The sequence below is a fragment of the Fusarium graminearum genome, chromosome 4, assembly GCF_000240135.3.
Source record: "Fusarium graminearum PH-1 chromosome 4, whole genome shotgun sequence".
NCBI classification, from domain to species: domain Eukaryota; kingdom Fungi; phylum Ascomycota; class Sordariomycetes; order Hypocreales; family Nectriaceae; genus Fusarium; species Fusarium graminearum.
In genome coordinates, this window is record NC_026477.1 from 95,083 (window position 1) to 113,265 (window position 18,183).

Consider the following 18,183-nt stretch of genomic DNA (forward strand, 5'->3'; position numbering starts at 1 on the left):
CGCTAGAGACTGTGCAAATATATTGCTAGAGTTTGACTTTATGGACAGAGCTGTGACGCATCCTACGTATCTCTACATTGAAGAGTTTACCACAGAATCCACATTGAAATCGCGTTCAATATTATCGTTACACAGCATTGCAACAATGGCAGTGATTGAGGTTGAATACAGCGGTGCCATTGCGGTCATCGTACTTAACAAACCCAACAAGCTGAATGCTCTGACTAAAGACGAGTTCTACGAGCTTGCACGCACACTTCAGGATGTCGGCAACCATGACGAAGTGGTAGCGACTGTATTGACAGGCACTGGAAGGTTCTTCTCAGCGTAAGTAGCTCATTAATCATCCTGTAAATTTGACTCGTATTATTACTGACAGATCTGTGCAGCGGCGCAGACGTGTCGGTTTCCAGACAGACGCCTGAGGGCACAGATTTGTATCGACACAACTTGACCGTCACGGTAGCCAGCAACATGAATCTTGCACGGGCGTTCTATACACACCCCAAGATCTTGGTAGTAGCACTCAATGGCCCTGTGGTTGGCATGGCTGCTGCGCTGATTGCTTTTGCCGATTTTATTTATTGCACCCCGGAAACTTATCTCTTGACACCGTTCGCTAGCTTGGGCCTGATAAGCGAAGGTGTCTCATCGATAGCTTTCGCAGAGCGCATGGGAATCTCGAAAGCAAACGAAGCTCTGATTCTGTCGAAGAGAATCTCCAGCAAGGAGTTGCTTCAAGCAGGTTTCGTGAACCAGATATTCGATTGTCCCGCGCAGTCATTTCGGACTGAAGTGCTCAAGGAGGTCAAAGAAAGGTTTCATGACGGTCTGAATGCTTCAAGCATTTTGCAGATTAAGAAGATGATCAGACAGAGATCAAGACGGGAATTAGACGCACAGAATGTTGATGAAGTGTTTGGAGCATTGGAGAGAAACGTTCAAGGGATTCCCCAGAAGGAGTTTGAGAAACTGAGGAGAGGTCAGAAGAAGCATAAACTATAACAGTATGACTGTTCAGTAATCAGATGTACAGTATCTAATGAACTAAGGGTCGAATAAAAACCCATCGTTGAGAATCCAGTTCTCTACATGCTCAAATTGAATTGTCCCTAGGTCAAATGCCTCCCCTGCCCCCATGAACTGTTCGTAATCGGTCTCTAACGCGTCAGTTGGTGGTTGCATTACCACAGGCATTTGCCCTTGGGTATCCACCGGACTTGAAGATATCTGTTGACTCAAAGTGCTCCATATACGGCAATAGCTGAGGTCTATCATCTTGAAGTATTCTAGAGAGTTCTTATTGTCCATCCGTAGTTCGGTTGTAGAGCTTTCGGTACGTTGTTGTCTCTTCTTGATAGCATTTTGGAGAGCTCTAGAAGCCCCAATTGCCGATCGCCAACGCTTCGAAAGTTCGGTGAGCGCGAGCTGGAGTATCTCAAGGTCTGGTTGCACAGCATCCCATAATCGCTTATCAGGCATGACCGACACCAGTGCCATACTTGAAATGAGGCAATACCGAGTGCTGATCGGTGCCAAAACCTTGATCTCGTCTCTGGCCAGGAAATCCTCAAAAATGCGGGCGACAAATGATGCAGCCAGCGTTGCAACTACCGACAACGACCCAGCCGAGTGTTGCATTCGAGAAAGCACGATTAAGCTAGTGAAGTATGGCAAATACAACTGGCGTGCTGGCAAGTTGTGACTGTTCGCAAAATAGCTGTGCGGTGGCTGGTTGCTTGGCGCGACCCAGAGCTCTTGCGGCAGACTCGTTGTCCAACAGCACAACGCGTTCACGATGTAGAGTCTTTTTGTTCGTGACATATGCCGTCTCATACAGCAAGATGAGATATCTCCAAGTACTTGGCAGATATTGACCCAGGCGGAGAACAGTTGGAATGCGAAGAGGGAGTCTGGGAAGTCGCTTGCCATCGGGGGCTGGACATCGCTGTCATCGAGATTTATTACTCGTGGTCTGCCATGCGCGACTGAGATTAATGAGTCTCGCACCTAAGAAGTTCTTAGTGTATGAACTAACACATAAGTCTGACTAGATATAATCGTTTCGTACTTACCACTAAACTCCACCACAGCCTCCGACGAATCGCCTTGGATGGTCCTGGAGGGGGTTCTTTGTGGAGGCCAATCTGATGGGCGATGCCAACCCCAATCTTGAGCCAGAAACCGCTGTTGTCAAACGATATATGCTCAGGAGCCTGTGGGTTGTACCACTGAAGCATCAATGAAGCCTTGATAGCAGACATTCCATCCGTCTCTACTCCAGACCAGAAGACTGCTTTGGCCCGGTGATAAAAGTCATCTGATGATGCAAAGGCAACTACAGAAGGTGCACTCGTGACTCGACTACCGGCCAGCCACAATGACTGTGCCACGAGCATTGAACTCTTTTCTTGGTCAAAACATGAAAGTTCTTGAATGTCCTTCGGTTCCAGAACGGGCGTCCATAGATTGCAATAATCGAGGAAAGCACTCAGCAGGCTCTGGCGTGCTGCTTGGGGAGGTACGTCGAAAGCTTTCCATAGAACCAATGTTTCCTTTTGGGTGGTAGCATGAGGGCCTACCTTGATCTGGGCAGGTTCGAATGCACGAGCACTGGTCTCATCTATCTCGTCGTCGTCGTCAATATAGTGGCCTCTGCCGATGTATGTGGTGGCATGACTCTTGCAATTACCTGTCAGTATTTAATCAGATTAAGAATAGTTCTAGACCAATCCATGACTTCTCTGCTGCCTTGGAAGTGAATGGCTACGAATAGGTACATTCTTGATGTAGTCGGGTACGGAAGATCTAGAAAGACATAAAATAAGTGACTCACTGTGGATGGAGTTTGATATGCAGGTTGTTCCACGGATATCTCTACGCCTACGCCAGACGCTTGGGAAACGCTCTGGCGATCCCGGTAACCCTGACTGCCATGATCATCGGGCTGTCGACCACTGGGAGCAGTTCCTGCACGACGACGCTTTCTGGAGCGTGGACTGGAGTACTAGGTTAGCCCATACTGGATAAACCTTGATCTAGAGATGGGATACCCACATGCACTCGACTCCAGCAGCCTTGCATGTTACACACGTATTTGATTCGGCATCGGCTTCACAGCGAACCTGGAGGAAGTTAGCCCTTCTGACCAAGCCATGACTAGATCCGATTGGACCGAGGCGGTGTTGATCATCCAGACAGAGCCTTCTGGACACATGCACTGACCTTGCGATTGTGACAGAGTGTACAGGCAAGCATTTTGGATGAACCGTCGGTGTTGTTGTGAAGATTGTGCCGGTCGGGAAAAGTGACGGAGGAGAGCCTGGAATTTGAACATGTTGATGTGGCTCCGAAACACCGAAACGCCGACCAGCTTAGCCGAAAAGGGAAACGAGTGCACGACTGGCATGTAGACCACAGTGAACCACAGCATTCTCCCAATACCAATTCTGTGAGGTTGCATATGAACTTGCACAACTATAGTTAATTAATAAACCTCAATTACGTGAAACAACAGTGAAAGGGGACAACTGTGCTCATATCGTTATCCCCGATGCTTGACACAGCGACTTGCCAAGAAGCCTACTGAGTGAGACACTGAAAGTGCATGGCCAAGAAATGATGGCGTATCAATTACCACTAGCTATGCAAGCCTCTTCCTACGACTCGGTATTTCGCCGGATTTCCGGTCTTCCTCCATGATCTCACAGTCGGTAACGTTCCAACAAACGTTACCCCTCACCAAATTGACCTGCGTTTATCTGTGGAAGTCTGTATGGCAGCAATGTAACTGGAAAATTAACAGTGTAGACCTGGTTGCAGTTGACGGTTCCGTAGAAGGCTGTTTATTTTTTATTTTATTTTTACTTCGCGGGCAGAAGCCACAAGGCCCCAGAAAGATTGACCGCTGGAAGCCTGTAGTAGTCCGTGCTTCTGGGGGCTTACAAGACCTAAAAATTCCACTGTAATATAACGCTCAGCACGCTATATCTTTTGGCGCAGTGCCTTATGGTTTCACAATTTCCGTACCCCGAATCCATTACAGTGCCTCTAGCCATGGACGGGAAGAAGGAATTTGTGTTAAAGACAAAGCAGATGGATGGTTGCCAAAGCCTCAAAGTGTGATGAAATGCTAGATACGCCAGACAGGCAATAGTTTCAATAACTGTACAACAGAACGTTTAAAAGAAAATATCATTTATATCCTTCATTTTCGAGTGTGCAACAGTAATGAATGCCAATCTGGAGCGAAATCTATTGAATCCAACTCACTATAGATGACCTCCGCAACCTATTCCATCACAGCCACTACGCAAACATTGACCAAAATAAACACAACTACTAATGTTACCGTTGTCGCCCCCACAAGATAATGCCCTACTCAACGTAACGCCATCTCTTTGGTAGGTTGTTGGCCGCTTCATGGGCCTCCATCTTCTTGTTGAGCTTCTTGACATACCACTTGCAAATCAGGCAACCGACGATGCCCAAAACACATCCTGCAATGATCAAAATCCCACCATTCTCGTAGCGAGGTTCTTGCGAGCGAAGCTTGTCTGGTCAGTAAGAGTCTGAGACACTGATGCCGAAAGACTTACAAAAAAGTATGGTGTGAACCAGTGTGAGACGGATGCGATGCAGTTGGTAATAGCAACCAGAGCGCCACGCTTTGTGCGAGGGCGAGCGACGTTGGTTGTTTCCCAAGGGATGTGAACCTGCATTCCTGTTAGTATGGGGTTGGACTAAAGTTGATGCATTCTTACATTGAGGCCAACAAATGGTCCAGCGCACAAGAGAAACATGCCAAAGTACCGGGCACCTGGGTTCAGAGTCGAGATCATAACGACGACGCCGACGATACATGCGACTGTGCTACCAATAATATGCCAGCAGTGCTCCATGTGTCTTCCCGACGACCAAGAGATTGCACAGGTGGCGATGTAAGCAAAGATGTACGGCGGGGCTTGGATGAGATACGTCATGAGGTTTGAGTATCCCAGAGTTTTCACAATCTGGATGAGTCAGTCATGTTCAATCTTTGCAACAGTTTGTACGTGGGCCTTACCGATGGAAAGAAGTCTTTGAACGAAAGGGCAACGATGAGACCAAAGTGAAGAACAGTGTAGATCCATGTGAACGGGTCCTGACATGCGAGCTTCACACCTTCCCAGGCACCACCTTCGTCGTCCTCGGACCGTCCACCTGCTGACACCATCATGCGATACTGGGCCATCTCTGACATCTCGGGTGTCATAAAGTATGTGCCTGTATTATGAGGGAAGTTTGGGATGCACCAGAGTCCCATGACAGCGACGAACAGCCCAACAACGCCTGTCAAGGCTGGTGAGTCATGTATCTTAGTAGTGGGAGACATTCTTTACTTACCCTCGATGATGACGAACCATTGCCAAGCACGCATACCGGCAACGCCATTCATGTTCTCCAAGACACCGGCAGCAAGCAGCCCGGAGAAGATGTTGGAAGCAATATTGCCAGCATGCCAGATGGCCATTCTCAAAGGCGCCTCCTCCTTGGTGTACCACGAGGAAGTCATCAAACTGACCATAGGAAGAAAAGGACCCTCAGCCACTCCTACCATGAAGCGACATACCAAGAAGGACCATCCACTAGTCATCGCAGCCATACAGGCCGTTATGACAGACCATGCCACGACATAAGCTGGCATCTGCCATCGCGGCAGGCCTTTGGCGAGGTACACAGTGGCAGGAAGTTGGGTGATGATATAGCCAACGTAGAAAAGCGAGATTCCAGCAGACCACATGGTGTCAGACATGTGCAAGTCGTCCTGCATACCTGCCAGCCGAGCATTGGCCACATTGATGCGATCAAGGTAGCCCATCAGCAACATGAGCGTGACAACTGGCAGGAAAACCCAGTCCAGTTTGCGCTTGAGTTGTTTCTCGATACGCTGACGATCTTCAAGGCTTTTGTTGGCCAAGAGGGGAAAGAGAATGAGGTACTCATCGTCCACCGTCTGCCCTTCGACATGGGTTGCAGATTGCTTCTCCATAGAACTGGCATGGGATAGTGTGCGTTGAACGGTCATTGTTTTTTTGATGCGGTTATCGACAATCTATTCGATGTCTTTCCTAATGAAGGAAGTCTGATGGTGAAGATAGGATGATACCATGCTGCAAGGACAGACTGATTTATACCTGAATAAAGATGGTAGCATACACGCATGCGCTGGGCATATTAGCTCAAGCCCCTAAGACTCCCATCAGAGCGTGGGGCATACCACAAACGACTCGAAGAAAAGGGTTGACCCCGCGATGTTACCCGTCTAGGCTTTGGGGCTGTGGGATAACAGCACTAGGTTCCCCGCGATTACCCCAGATTATTTGAACCTGGCGTTATCTAGCGTGGAGAGGTCTAGAATTATAATTCAATAGTGTCGGCGTTTCGGAACTTCGGTCATTTCTTCCCAACGTTGAGGCATGTTGAAGACACGGGATTCTGTTGTTGCGAAGTACGTGGTAGGGCGCAGCATGTACGACTCATTACCATGCGCACAACACTGAGCAGTCCTCACACCTACCCAACTTCCTTGTCCGAGCCGGCCAAGGTATGTTTAGTTGGTCCTCCGCTGGTAGCGTTGAGGTTCTTGTGATCTTCTTTAGGTTAACTCTGATCTTCTGTGAAGAGGTAAATCGACAAGATCAAAAAAGCAAAAGTGCAATTAGCGTTATTTTATAATATATATTCAGTTTTGATGTCTAGCGTTTAATGTCTAGCGTTTAATGTCTAGCGTTTCAAGTAGAGCGACTCCATGAGCTGACTCGACGTCGTATCTTCCAATGACGCTCCTTGAATGGCGATTGGAATGTCCAATTAAATCTCCTTTCTCCAAACTATTCTACTGGTCTCGTGATTGGTCCCTGTCAGCAGGCCTTAAAAGGAGCTATCAACTTCAAGAGCAAGGGTTAAAACTTATTCTTAGTTGATGTAATTGCTGGAATAGATGTGGCAATCACCACACCAGACAGGCCCGTGCTAATGATAGAAATAACTACTCTACATGCAGGGCTGGCATTTGAGAGTAGGTTCTGGGTGGTTCAACTAGTGCTGGGACAATGGATGTACGTTTACAGATATTCCTATATGCGAACGTTTCAAGTTAACTAAGTGTGTAAATTGAGCTGTTGACGCAGGTTTCTCTATTTTTCTTGCGCGTCGTGTACATTAATTTGTTCTGGTGATGAAGGTATCATGATCGATTCAGCACAAGTACGCTACCTTGGGTGACCACCAAATGATCAGCGGTTGTGCCTGAAAGTGAACAACTTGGCGAGTTTCAGCAGGCGCTTTGGCAAAGCAAATTGACTGATGCATGGCAATGAATCTTCCAAATCCATCGACAGAGCGCTGCTATCTATAAGTAAAAAGTTCCCTCCGTTTTCTACCTACAAGGGCACTCCAGTTAAGTCATCGTCGCACATACAAAAACAGTGAAGTGACGCTCAGCAGTCAGTGTCCAGCCCTTCTTGTTTCGATACATACAACTATGTGAAAGAGATACCAAGCTGACAGTTGACCTACCCAGCTTCTATAGCTAAGAGCCGGATAACCCTGCAGGGCTCTGTTCATCTCCTTTCACAGTCATGTGCAATTTCCAGATTCCAATGCTGGCTTCATCCCTCACCCTGTAGCTACAAGTCATACAGGGCGTCAAGGTGATAGTGATTTTTGGCACGCACGCAACGTACCTGCTTGACTTTGATTCACTACTAACGGTACTGAGAATAACCTGATAAAAGACTGCTCCAATCCACCATCGAGCTTTAATTTTCTCACGAAACACCAAGCCTACACTCGCCAGTTGACCTGACCAGGTTCTCACCCTAATTCTGGGAATGCTGTGTATAAAAGCGGCTTCTTCAAAGGAAGATCAATGTGTAGATTGTATTTGTTTCGAATAGATAATGTCACTAGATTCCATCTACACTTATTTGACTTTGTGATATCTTGATGGTTGTGTCAATTGAGTCAGTTCAAACGGGAATAATCTGTTGTCAATGTTGCTTGACGTTGTTGGGAGATTACTGAGATCGGTTGCTATTCTTAGAATGAAGAGATAAGATACGATAAGATACGATACGATTTGTTGAGATAAGATATGATGTCAAATCTTATCAGCGATAACGGCCGCGCCATTGCGCCACAACGCCGCATGTAGTGCCTTCGTCAACGTCTACCCTAAAGATAAGCTTATCTTAATTGATCCTTTCCCTGGACTCCATGAACTTGGAATGTGTATTGGTACTGGGCGTTAATTGACTTCAACATGATACTCTGTCTTCTTAACAATTCCAACTATAAACAAGATCTAGATTGGCATATAAAAACACTGTTTAATAGCGTGAATTATTCTTCCTTATGCAGCTGTTCCTGCCATGTAACTAGCACCTCCATGTGGTCGACAATTAACATTCAGTGAATATATCTTGATGGAACTGGTAAGATTTAACGTTTTTAGCTAACAACTTAATCGGAACATATTTATCGTATGCTTGATTGCAGGACACGTCGCATTGAGATTACCCGGGATGATACGTCTCGCATATACAGTTCGCATCTCTAAACTGATAAGATGCACGCGTTACGACAAGATCGACACGAATTCACTGACTCAATGCGAAAACTGTTCCACATATTCTCTGCCCAACGCGGACAAGATGTTCGGGTCCCAATGCCAAGGCGCCGGGAAATAAAGAAGCAACCGCACACCCTGGTAACATCTGTAGATCCCGTCATGATCGTCAAAGCGCATTTCAATAACACCGAGTCAAGAGCCTCTTCCTTGATAGATATCCGCTTCACTAATGCAACTTTTGTCAATCAATGGATCAAAGAAAATATCCGACTGAAACATTGTCGAGCGCAATCGGACCGCTCAATTCCTCCGACTTTCTGCTTGGAAGATCCTCATTGTTCCGTGTGCATACGTAAGATACTCTCTTAAAATTGTTGTCCATTGTTTCGCTTATTCATCTCATCAGCAGTAGGCGAGATGATATAAGATGTAGAGTTGTTTTGAAGCTTGGTGAGAACCTTATTGCCTTGTCAGAAGTGGGATATACGGTAGGCCCAATGAGGATTAAATCCGCGCACAGGCAAAAAGTCCATACGCCTGGAGAGATCACAGTCAATGTTTCTAATACGAGAAGCGACAATCAACGGGGCAGCGAACGTGCATGCCCTTTAATTACATCAGGACTATGTCGATGTCAGAAATCTGAAGCCATTGGGCCGGGATGCGACAGAATGTCACTGATGTCATGACGCGTCTCGTCGAGTTAAGCCTCAAATCACAGCCAGCGAAAGCGAAAATTCTTTCATTTCTTCTGTCCTGTGCTTTTTCGTTTGCGTCTTTTAACAATTCATGACTGTATTGCTGTCAAAGCAGTCATGGCACGGCCTGTAGATCGGTATCAGAGTGTTGGCCTATACTCCACAAGTGTCCAAGTTTCTAGTGGCTTTTTGTGCGAGATAATTGCCGAAAACCACAAATTCTAGAAAATACAGTCTAGCTCAATTCGCATGTCATTTATCAGATAGCAAATATCAGTGATGCTGTCTAGACCGAGTATGCGGCTTAGACATGGAAGCTTGCGTAACCCTGTCCATTTTTGTCAGGCCGGGACTAGCGCTCGGCAGAAGACTCACGATCCTTGCCGTTCCAGGAAAGGATATGCAAGCCAAGGTACGGTGCGACCTGTCACAGAGCCGCAATCGCCGTAACCGGAATAATGAGTGTTAACACACCTGTTAAGTCCCGGCAGTGCCTTGATTGCCATGTCTGAGACTATTGGTCGTCGTAACTAGACGCTGTCTATCGAGGACGAGCTTGTCAGCACAGACAAGCGCCCCTTTACGTTACAATCGCGGCAGTGATGTTCACCCATTGAGGATACTCTTACCTGATGTTTGCTGCAAAAACAAGGCATGCCGGATTCTGGACTTGCCGAGAGGTCCATTGGGCAAAACGGGCCCTTGTACGGATCGCATGGGCAAAATCCCACTCGACAAAGCATGTTGATGATCAGTGACGATCGTCAGGAGGGCGCCTTGTCGGATAAGATGGGATAGGATATCCGAGTATATAGCCTGAGACACAGAACCTTTGGTAGGTGGTTGAAGCAGAACATTGAGATCTTCAGATTTTCGCTTGATAATAGGAAGTGATCTGAGAGTCTAACGCAACGACATTTCCATCTCCCTTTCCATTTCCTTTTTTTCTCTTTTACCTTTTGGCTCTAGCTCGCCAATCGATTGATAAAAGGTGCATCGTAAGATGGGACTGGGTGTTTTGATGCAGGAGCTGTGTGATTTGCCCACGGGTAACATCGCACAGAGCCCACAGTTCCAGTCGATTCATGCCATGACCCTTGATAAGGCCGACCTATTGGCATCACTTCCAACGACAGGGGAGCCATCCACGTCACCTCTTCATCTTCTTTACACTCTTTTGAAAGATATCTCTGGACCTTGGCCTGTGTTTCCACTTGTCAAGTGTTTGACAAGAGTCTACAAACATCTCCCCGAAGATGTCAAGACTGGCAATGATGCTGAATCTGCCCTTCTCCTAAAGCAGACTTCAGATCTTGTCAAGGCTTCATACACTTCTCTTTCCCAGTTCATCAGTAACGAGAACAAGCCAGCCCTTCGAGCTTCAAGTGGCGGTCATGTCATCACTCATCACGAACTGCTCCAGTTCGTCAACAACTTCCAACTTCCCGTCGAATCACCCGGTCGAAAACCCATCGTCTCCATCGCACTACCGAACGGTCCCCTCCTCGCAGCAACATGTATCGCCGTCACAACATACTATACTGCATCTCCCATCAACCCCGCCGCCGGTCCCGAACAATTCCGAGCCGATATCCTACAAGCACGATCGAATTTTATATTGACGACGAGGGAGGAGTATACCAAGCTGCAACTCGATGCATCATGGGTTTCGGACAACAACATTCGAGTCTATGTTATCGATTGGGTCGCTGGTGACGGTATCTCAGTCGAGACACTAGATGGCAAGTCTGTTCCTACTGGCATAGTCGAGCGAGTCGCCAACACAGCCGACGACATCAGCTTGATCCTTTTCACAAGCGGTACTTCTGGTACCAAGAAGGTTGTACCGTTGACAACACACTCCATCGTCACTGGAGTAGTCGCAGTCATCGAGTCATGGGGTCTCACCTCGGAGGACATCTGTCTGAACATGATGCCTTTATACCATGTGTAAGTCAACCCATCATGCATTCTCATCATCGTTAACATTGTATAGTGGTGGTTTGGTAAGGAACATCTTTGCCCCGATCTTCGCAAACGGTTCAACAGTCTGCTGTCCATCCTTCGACGCCAACCTCTTCTGGGACGTAGCTGAGACCATTCAACCGACTTGGTACTATGCCTCACCTTCGATGCACTCTGTCATCGTCGCCGAGGCAGCTGCGAGACCTGAAGCTTTACAGAAGAGCCGTATCAGACTTGCCTGTAACGCTGCTGGTGGTTTGCTTCCGTCCTTGGCATACCAGCTCCGTGATACCTTCAACTGTGTAGTCCTTCCCAGTTATGGAATGACAGAGTAAGTTCATCATCCACTCACTTACATCGAGTGCTAACACTGCCAGGTGCATGCCCATCTCCACGCCACCTCTCGACTACCGTCTCGATCGTGAAGGTACATCCGGTATCAGCACTGGCCCCGAACTCACCATCCTCGACTGGTCCGAAGACCAGGTCCCCATCAACACAGTCGGCCGAATCTGCGTTCGCGGCGATCCTATCTTTCCAGGCTATCTCAAGGCTGATGGATCTTACGACAAGTCACCTTTCAACGCAAGCGGATGGTTCGACACGGGCGACTTGGGATACATGGATAGTGATGGATATCTTTACATCACCGGCCGCAGCAAGGAAGTCATCAACCGCGGCGGTGAACTCATCTCTCCTTTCGAGGTTGAGAATGCCATCATGACTGCTTCCAAGTCTGAGGAATCACCTATTTACGGAAGGGTATCGCAGACTTTGGCTTTCTCTGCTACCCACGATGTTCTCCAGGAAGTCGTCGGAGTCATTCTCGTGACACCGTCTGGTGTGCCTCGCGTCGACCTCCGAACTCTCCATGCTGCACTGAAGGCTTCCCTTCAGCAAGCAAAGTGGCCCGTCGTCATTGCTTACATGGATGATGTTCCCAAGAACAACAACAAGGTTCTTCGCATCAACCTTGGGAAGCGTATGGACCTTCCATGTCTTACCGATGATACACCTCACATGGGAAGACATTGGGATGCCACATGCCCTCCTGCTGATACACCTTTGTCTGCATCCATTGGCAGCTCGCCTTGTCAAGTCGACTACCACATTCTTTCGACTCACATTCAGGGCATTGTTCCTGATTATGTCGATGTGTTTTGTCTACAAGGCAGTGACGGTGCCCCTCAAGTGGTCCTGGCACCCAAGACCAACGATGTTGCTGTCGAAGACACCAGTTTGACCACCACGATTCGACACGAACTCGGTCACCTCGTCGACAACTACATGGTCCCAAGCGAGATCCACATCTTCGATCGTCCGCTACCTCGAAGTTCTTCTGGAGAAGTCGATGTTGACTTGCTCCAGGCACAACTCGATGAGTTGTTGACGGCTTCAATGAAGCAACTCGAAGCCAGCACAGAAGGTCTCGTCACCAAGGCCTTTGCTGACGTTCTTTCTCTCCCACCAGCCGACATTCCCCGCGACATCGACTTCTTCAGCCTTGGGGGTGATTCCCTTCGAGCTGGACGTCTTCTCGCAGCTCTTCGATCCGAGTTCAGCATCCATCTTCCAATCACCATCGTCTTCAACGAGGGAACTGTCAGTGCCCTTGCCACCCACATTGACAAGATGCTGGAGGGCAAGCGTGAGGGACATGAAGAAGTAGACACTGTTGAGGGATGTACCAAGACTCACAGTTCCACCAACCCATTCCTGATGCTTCTTCAGCTCGTTCCTCTTGTCATCGTCTATCCCCTTCGTCGTGCCTTTCAGTGGACATGCTTCTTTGTTGCACTCGCCTACAGTCAGAAGCTTCCCACCAACCGCTCCGTCCCCGGCCGCTTCGTCAACTTGGTCGTCTCTATGATCATCTCTCGCGTCGTCACCCAGTTCGTTTCACCTTTCGTTGGCATCTTGGCGAAGTGGCTCATCATCGGTCGCTATCGTGAGGGCATGTATCCTATGTGGGGATCGTATCACACTCGATGGTGGTTGGTTCAGAAGATCGTTGCCGTCTGCGGTCGAGGCTTCTTCGAGACCAACGACATGACACTGAGGATTTACCATCGACTCATGGGTGCTAGCATTGGCAAGAATGTGAAGCTCAATGAGTCTTTCATTGGTGAGTGGGACCTTGTCAAGATCGGCGACGATGCGAACATCACTGGTTGTATCTGTCGACCTTTCGCTGCAGAGGGCAACACTTCCATGTACCTTGGCCGCATCACTATCGGCGAGAAGTGTACAGTTGGCTTCTCTTCTATTGTTGTTCCGGGTACCACCATGCCAGCCAACACTTGTCTCGGCTTCAACTCGTCCACCTGGGAGATGCAGGACGCCAGCGAGGAGTATCGTGATCAACTCCCCAGCGCAAGGAAGGGCCCTCACTGGCTTCTCAGCATCCTCTTCACTCTCCCACTGATGGGTCTCTCTCACTTTGTGGCCGCTCTTCCATGGGCCGGTGGTCTTGTTGGCATGGTTTTGAAGAAGGCCTCACCACGCATCGAGCCTTTGAGAAGCAGTGTCGAGTGGTTTTGTCAGCCGAAGCGAATCGGATACCACTATCTCGCTCGTGTGGCAGGCTGCGTCCTTGGTCCCTTCTTCCTCTTTGCTTTCATCGTTCTTGTCAAGGCCACCCTGGACTGTGTCTTCGGCAAGCTTCGCTCTGGTTCCAAGCAGGAGACGTCTACTGTGGCAGCTTGGAGAGCTGGCTTGATGAGGGATATTTATCCTGTCAAGACACTGCACAGGCTCACGAGTCTGTTTGGACAGCACTATGAGGCTACGTCGATTGCTCTGAGGGCTCTGGGTGCCAAGGTTGGACAGCGTGTCTACTGGCCTGGAACCGGTCCTAGCATTGGTGACTACCATCTCATCGAGGTTGGCAACGACGTCGTGTTCGGATCTCGCTCTCACCTCGTTACATCTGATGGCATTGGGTCTGAGAAGGTCACTATCCAGGACCGGGCCATGATTGCTGATCGAGTGACTCTTCTTCCGGGCGTGTCTGTTGGAGAACGAGTTACTATGGGTTCTGGTGCCTTGACGAGGCGAAGGGGCAACTACTCTGACGGTACCTATGTTGGCTCCAAGGGTGGTGATGCAGTCTGTCTGACGACCAGTCGTGAAGGTTCGAGGGATGGAAGCGCTCAATCATCAATGCTCGACATGTCTTTTGATGAGAAGAAGTTCCAGAGCGACACGGATCCCAGTCAGACCTCTGGTAGTATCACTGGTGAGGGCCCAGACAAGGATGATCTGTCTCCGTTCGGTCGAGCCTTCTACCTCAAGATGGCACCGTACTACGTCCTTGGTCCTTTCGCCATCTTCTGCTACTCCACCTTCATCGCCATCTTCACCTCCATCTACTGGGACGCTCCCAGCATCTCGTCCATCCAGCTTGTTCGCGTCGTTCTCATCCATGTTCTTGGACCTGGCCACCCTTGGTGGAAGGATCTGGCTGCCATCTTCTGCACCATGCTCGTCTCCATAGCCGTTCTCACCACCATTCAGTCGGTTCTCGCCTTGGCCATCATCATCATGTCCAAGTGGGTTCTCATGGGTCGTCGCCAACCGGGCAACTACGACTGGGACAAGTCGTCTTACTGCCAGCGTTGGCAGATCTTCCTTGGCATCGAGCGTCTTCGAAGGGGTTGCTACAACGGCAACGGCATTCTGAACCTTCTCACCGGAACGTCCTGGATTGTCTTGTACTTCCGTCTTCTCGGCGCCAAGATCGGAAAGGATTGTGCCCTGTTTGCCAATGGCACACCGAGTCTCATGTTCACCGAGCCTGAGCTCATCTCTCTGGGTGACCGTGTCGTGGTTGATGATGCCAGTGTTGTTGCACACATCAACACTCGTGGCAAGTTTGACTTGAACCGGGTGGACATTGGTGATCGGTGTGTTCTTCGCACTGGAAGCAGACTTCTCAGTGGTGCTCGCATGGAGAACGACAGTTGTCTCTTGGAGCACACACTAATTATGGGTGGTGACGTTGTGGAGGAGAAGTCGACGATGCAGGGCTGGCCCGCGGAGAGATTTACTCGCAAGAGAGTCTGAGTCTGGAGCATCCGCGTTCTTTCATTTTCTTTTTTCTTTATAGATTTCCGCAGTCATCTTAGGTCGGTTTGTAGTATTTGTATGTATTTTAGGGTTGGGTACGGTTCAAAAGTTTTAGATTTAGAGTGGTTTTTGCTTGGGCACCTTGGATCCCTCTACAGACGGGTTTAGGTTTAATCGATGATAATGTTATTTCTCTACATCCCTTTCTTCTTTTGAGTGACATTTCAAATTTGTGTTTCAGCTTTGGAGCACAATGAGATACTCACACCTGGTCACCATTGTAATATATACAGAACCACCAACTGGTCATCATCTTCATCATCTTCATCATCTCCAACCATAGACACATCAAGTCGACAATAGAAGTGTTTCTTCATTCTAGCATATATCATCATGGTAGTAACTAACTATTTACATTAAGTCCAATTCCTCCTCGCATGTTACCACATCACAGTTACCATGTCTCAACTAGCATAACGCTTTCCCTTCTTGACAGTCTCAAGAACAGCAACGCTAAGCTCAGGCATGGTGAACTTGAAGGCACCCTTCTTGTCAGCCTTGAGAGTAGTCTTGGTGCTCTTGACAACATTGTTACCCTTGTGAGGATCGTTGAAGGCAAAGGGTGTATCCTCCTTGTTGGTCAACAGAGTCAGCTCAGCCTGTGTACCAGCCTTGACACCCTCAAACGACAGAGAAACAGGAACGTCGGCGTGCTTGGTGGTGTTGTAAGCCGCACCCTTCCAGATCAGAGTGCCCTTGTCCTCGTTCTTGCCAGCAACGTAGAAAAGAGGATCCAAGTCTCCCTTGACGGGCAGGGTGTGTGTCATGGGGTGACCGGCGAACAGTTCCCAGACGTACCAGCTGGTAGAACGGGTAGTCATGGCGGCGTCGGCGGCGAACTGGACCATAGTGATGGCCCATTGCCAGCGGTTCTCGTTCTTGAGAATGGGTGCGTAAAAGGTTCCGGGAATGCGGTCCGCGTTACGCTCGTAGCCGACGAGAGCAATGGCTTCACCGACACCAGAGATCCACCAGGGATAGGGCATGAGGTTACCCTCCCACTTGATTCCACCGTTGGGGTGGGTAGAAGCAACTTCACCGATGATGTGGCCGTACTTGTTGTTGTCGAAGAGGTCGAACTCCTCGACGAGAACATCGGGCTCACGGTAAGGGTGGTAGTCACCGATTCCGGGGGCGGGGATGTCGAAGCCAGCGTTCTTGTTGCCGACGGGATCGATGGATGCACCGGAAGAGATGACAGTCAGGTCGGGGTGAGCCTTGTTGATGGCCTCGAGGAACATGGGGAATCGGTACTCCTTGTAGCTGTTCCAACCAGTAGGGTAACCAGCGAGCCAGTCCTCGTTACCAATCTCGACGTAGGAAAGTCTGAAGGGCTTGGGGTGGCCAAGCTCAGCACGCTTCTTACCCCACTTGGAAGTGACAGGTCCTCGGATGAACTCGATCTCGTCAAGGGCATCGTCAATCAGAGGCTGGAGTTGGTCCTTGGGAGTGACACCTCCGTCAAGAGACAGACCAGCGTAGACACCAACAATGATCTCGAGGTTCATGTCTTCAGCCCACTGAAGGTACTCCAAGATTCCAAGACCGTGGGTCTGCTGGTAGCTCCAGACACCCTCGAAGCCAGGACGGTAGCGAAGAGGACCAATAGTGTCCTTCCAGTCCCACCAGGTCTTGTTGGTGTTGCCCTCGAGCATGTTACCGCCAGGGAAACGGAGAAGACTGGGGTGCAGACCCTCGAGTGCCTCTGCAAGGTCAACTCGAAGACCGTTCTTGCGTCCCTTGTAAGTGGGAGGGAACAAGCTGATGAGGTTGAAGTCAAGAGCTCCGTCGGCACCCTTGGGGTCGAAAGTGATGGCAAAGGTGTTGTTGCTGTTGGGTGCATCCATCTTGGGCTTGAGGGAGAACTCGTGCTCAACCCACTTGTCCTTCTTGGCCTTGGACTTGACCTTGACGCTGCCAAAGACATCGTCTGTGAGGTTGGAGCGCAGAGACGCAGTGAAGTGGCCCTTGTAGGAACCCTTGACCCAGAAAGAGCCAGTGTACTTGTGCTTCTTGACGTCCATGCCCCAGTATCCCTCGTTGAGGAAACCAATCTCGTTGGACTTGCCCTTCTTGCCAGGCTCGACCTTCATGGAGACGGGAAGGACGTCGGAAAGCGGCTCGTCGAGTCGGTTGAGGGACAGGTCGGCGCCATTGATGGACCGCCAGCCAGAAAGCGAGACGGGGTATTTCTTGCTGTACTGGAAGGCTCGGTTGCGGATCAATTCGGCGTAGATACCACCATCACCGGAGTTGTTGATATCCTATACAAATCAGCTTGTGTCAACACAACGCTCAACTGGAACTCACCTCGTGAAGGAAACCATATTGGTGACCGCTAGTAGCGTTACCGCCCTTGCTGCCGACCGTGATACTGACCGACTCGGCAGCAACAAAGCATGCCGCAGCAGCCAACAGTGAACTGAAGCGAACCATGATGAAAAGCCTACACTTTGCAGATGGTGTGAGGTCAGAATTAGGTCTGATGGCAGGACGATCAGCGCATATAAATATGCATTTTTTTCAATTTAGCCACAGCATGCTACTCTAATTCATCCGCCCCCAGTAACATGTGCCATGTGACGTCGGACAAGAGGCTTTGTCGAGAGAGAAAGCTGCAGGCACTAGACGAGTTCAAGAAGCGGTCCAATAGACTTTTGATCTTTCTTCTCCGCACTTTTGTCGATCGAATCAAAGCGAGTGCCGAGGGCGACAAGACATGTTTAACCGGTGGCTACAAAAGTCAAGGGAACCTGGAGAATTGATGAATTGAAATGC

General features: G+C 49.1%; 5 protein-coding genes across 5 annotated transcripts; 2 read left to right on the forward strand and 3 right to left on the reverse strand.

Moving 5' to 3' along the window:
• Positions 1–145: 145 nt before the first annotated feature.
• On the forward strand, positions 146–1,005 carry FGSG_06459 (uncharacterized protein; the record flags this gene model as incomplete). The annotated part of the gene is made up of 2 exons (XM_011327757.1): positions 146–327; positions 390–1,005. 2 exons carry the CDS (start codon positions 146–148, stop codon positions 1,003–1,005), a joined length of 798 nt encoding a protein of 265 aa, XP_011326059.1.
• Positions 1,006–1,168: 163 nt separating this feature from the next.
• Positions 1,169–3,337, reverse strand: FGSG_06460 (uncharacterized protein; the record flags this gene model as incomplete). Its single annotated transcript, XM_011327758.1, has 5 exons — positions 1,169–1,278; positions 1,341–2,010; positions 2,076–2,681; positions 2,837–2,987; positions 3,126–3,337. The coding sequence occupies 5 exons, from the start codon at positions 3,335–3,337 to the stop codon at positions 1,169–1,171; spliced, it is 1,749 nt and encodes a 582-aa protein (XP_011326060.1).
• A 777-nt stretch (positions 3,338–4,114) lies between these two features.
• FGSG_06461 (uncharacterized protein) lies at positions 4,115–6,067 on the reverse strand (the record flags this gene model as incomplete). The annotated part of the gene is made up of 7 exons (XM_011327759.1): positions 4,115–4,132; positions 4,273–4,291; positions 4,382–4,551; positions 4,599–4,715; positions 4,764–5,012; positions 5,066–5,340; positions 5,386–6,067. The coding sequence occupies 7 exons, from the start codon at positions 6,065–6,067 to the stop codon at positions 4,115–4,117; spliced, it is 1,530 nt and encodes a 509-aa protein (XP_011326061.1).
• A 4,248-nt stretch (positions 6,068–10,315) lies between these two features.
• On the forward strand, positions 10,316–15,342 carry FGSG_06462 (uncharacterized protein; the record flags this gene model as incomplete). The annotated part of the gene is made up of 3 exons (XM_011327760.1): positions 10,316–11,262; positions 11,309–11,608; positions 11,655–15,342. The coding sequence occupies 3 exons, from the start codon at positions 10,316–10,318 to the stop codon at positions 15,340–15,342; spliced, it is 4,935 nt and encodes a 1,644-aa protein (XP_011326062.1).
• A 467-nt stretch (positions 15,343–15,809) lies between these two features.
• On the reverse strand, positions 15,810–17,841 carry FGSG_06463 (uncharacterized protein; the record flags this gene model as incomplete). The annotated part of the gene is made up of 2 exons (XM_011327761.1): positions 15,810–17,669; positions 17,716–17,841. 2 exons carry the CDS (start codon positions 17,839–17,841, stop codon positions 15,810–15,812), a joined length of 1,986 nt encoding a protein of 661 aa, XP_011326063.1.
• Positions 17,842–18,183: the final 342 nt, after the last annotated feature.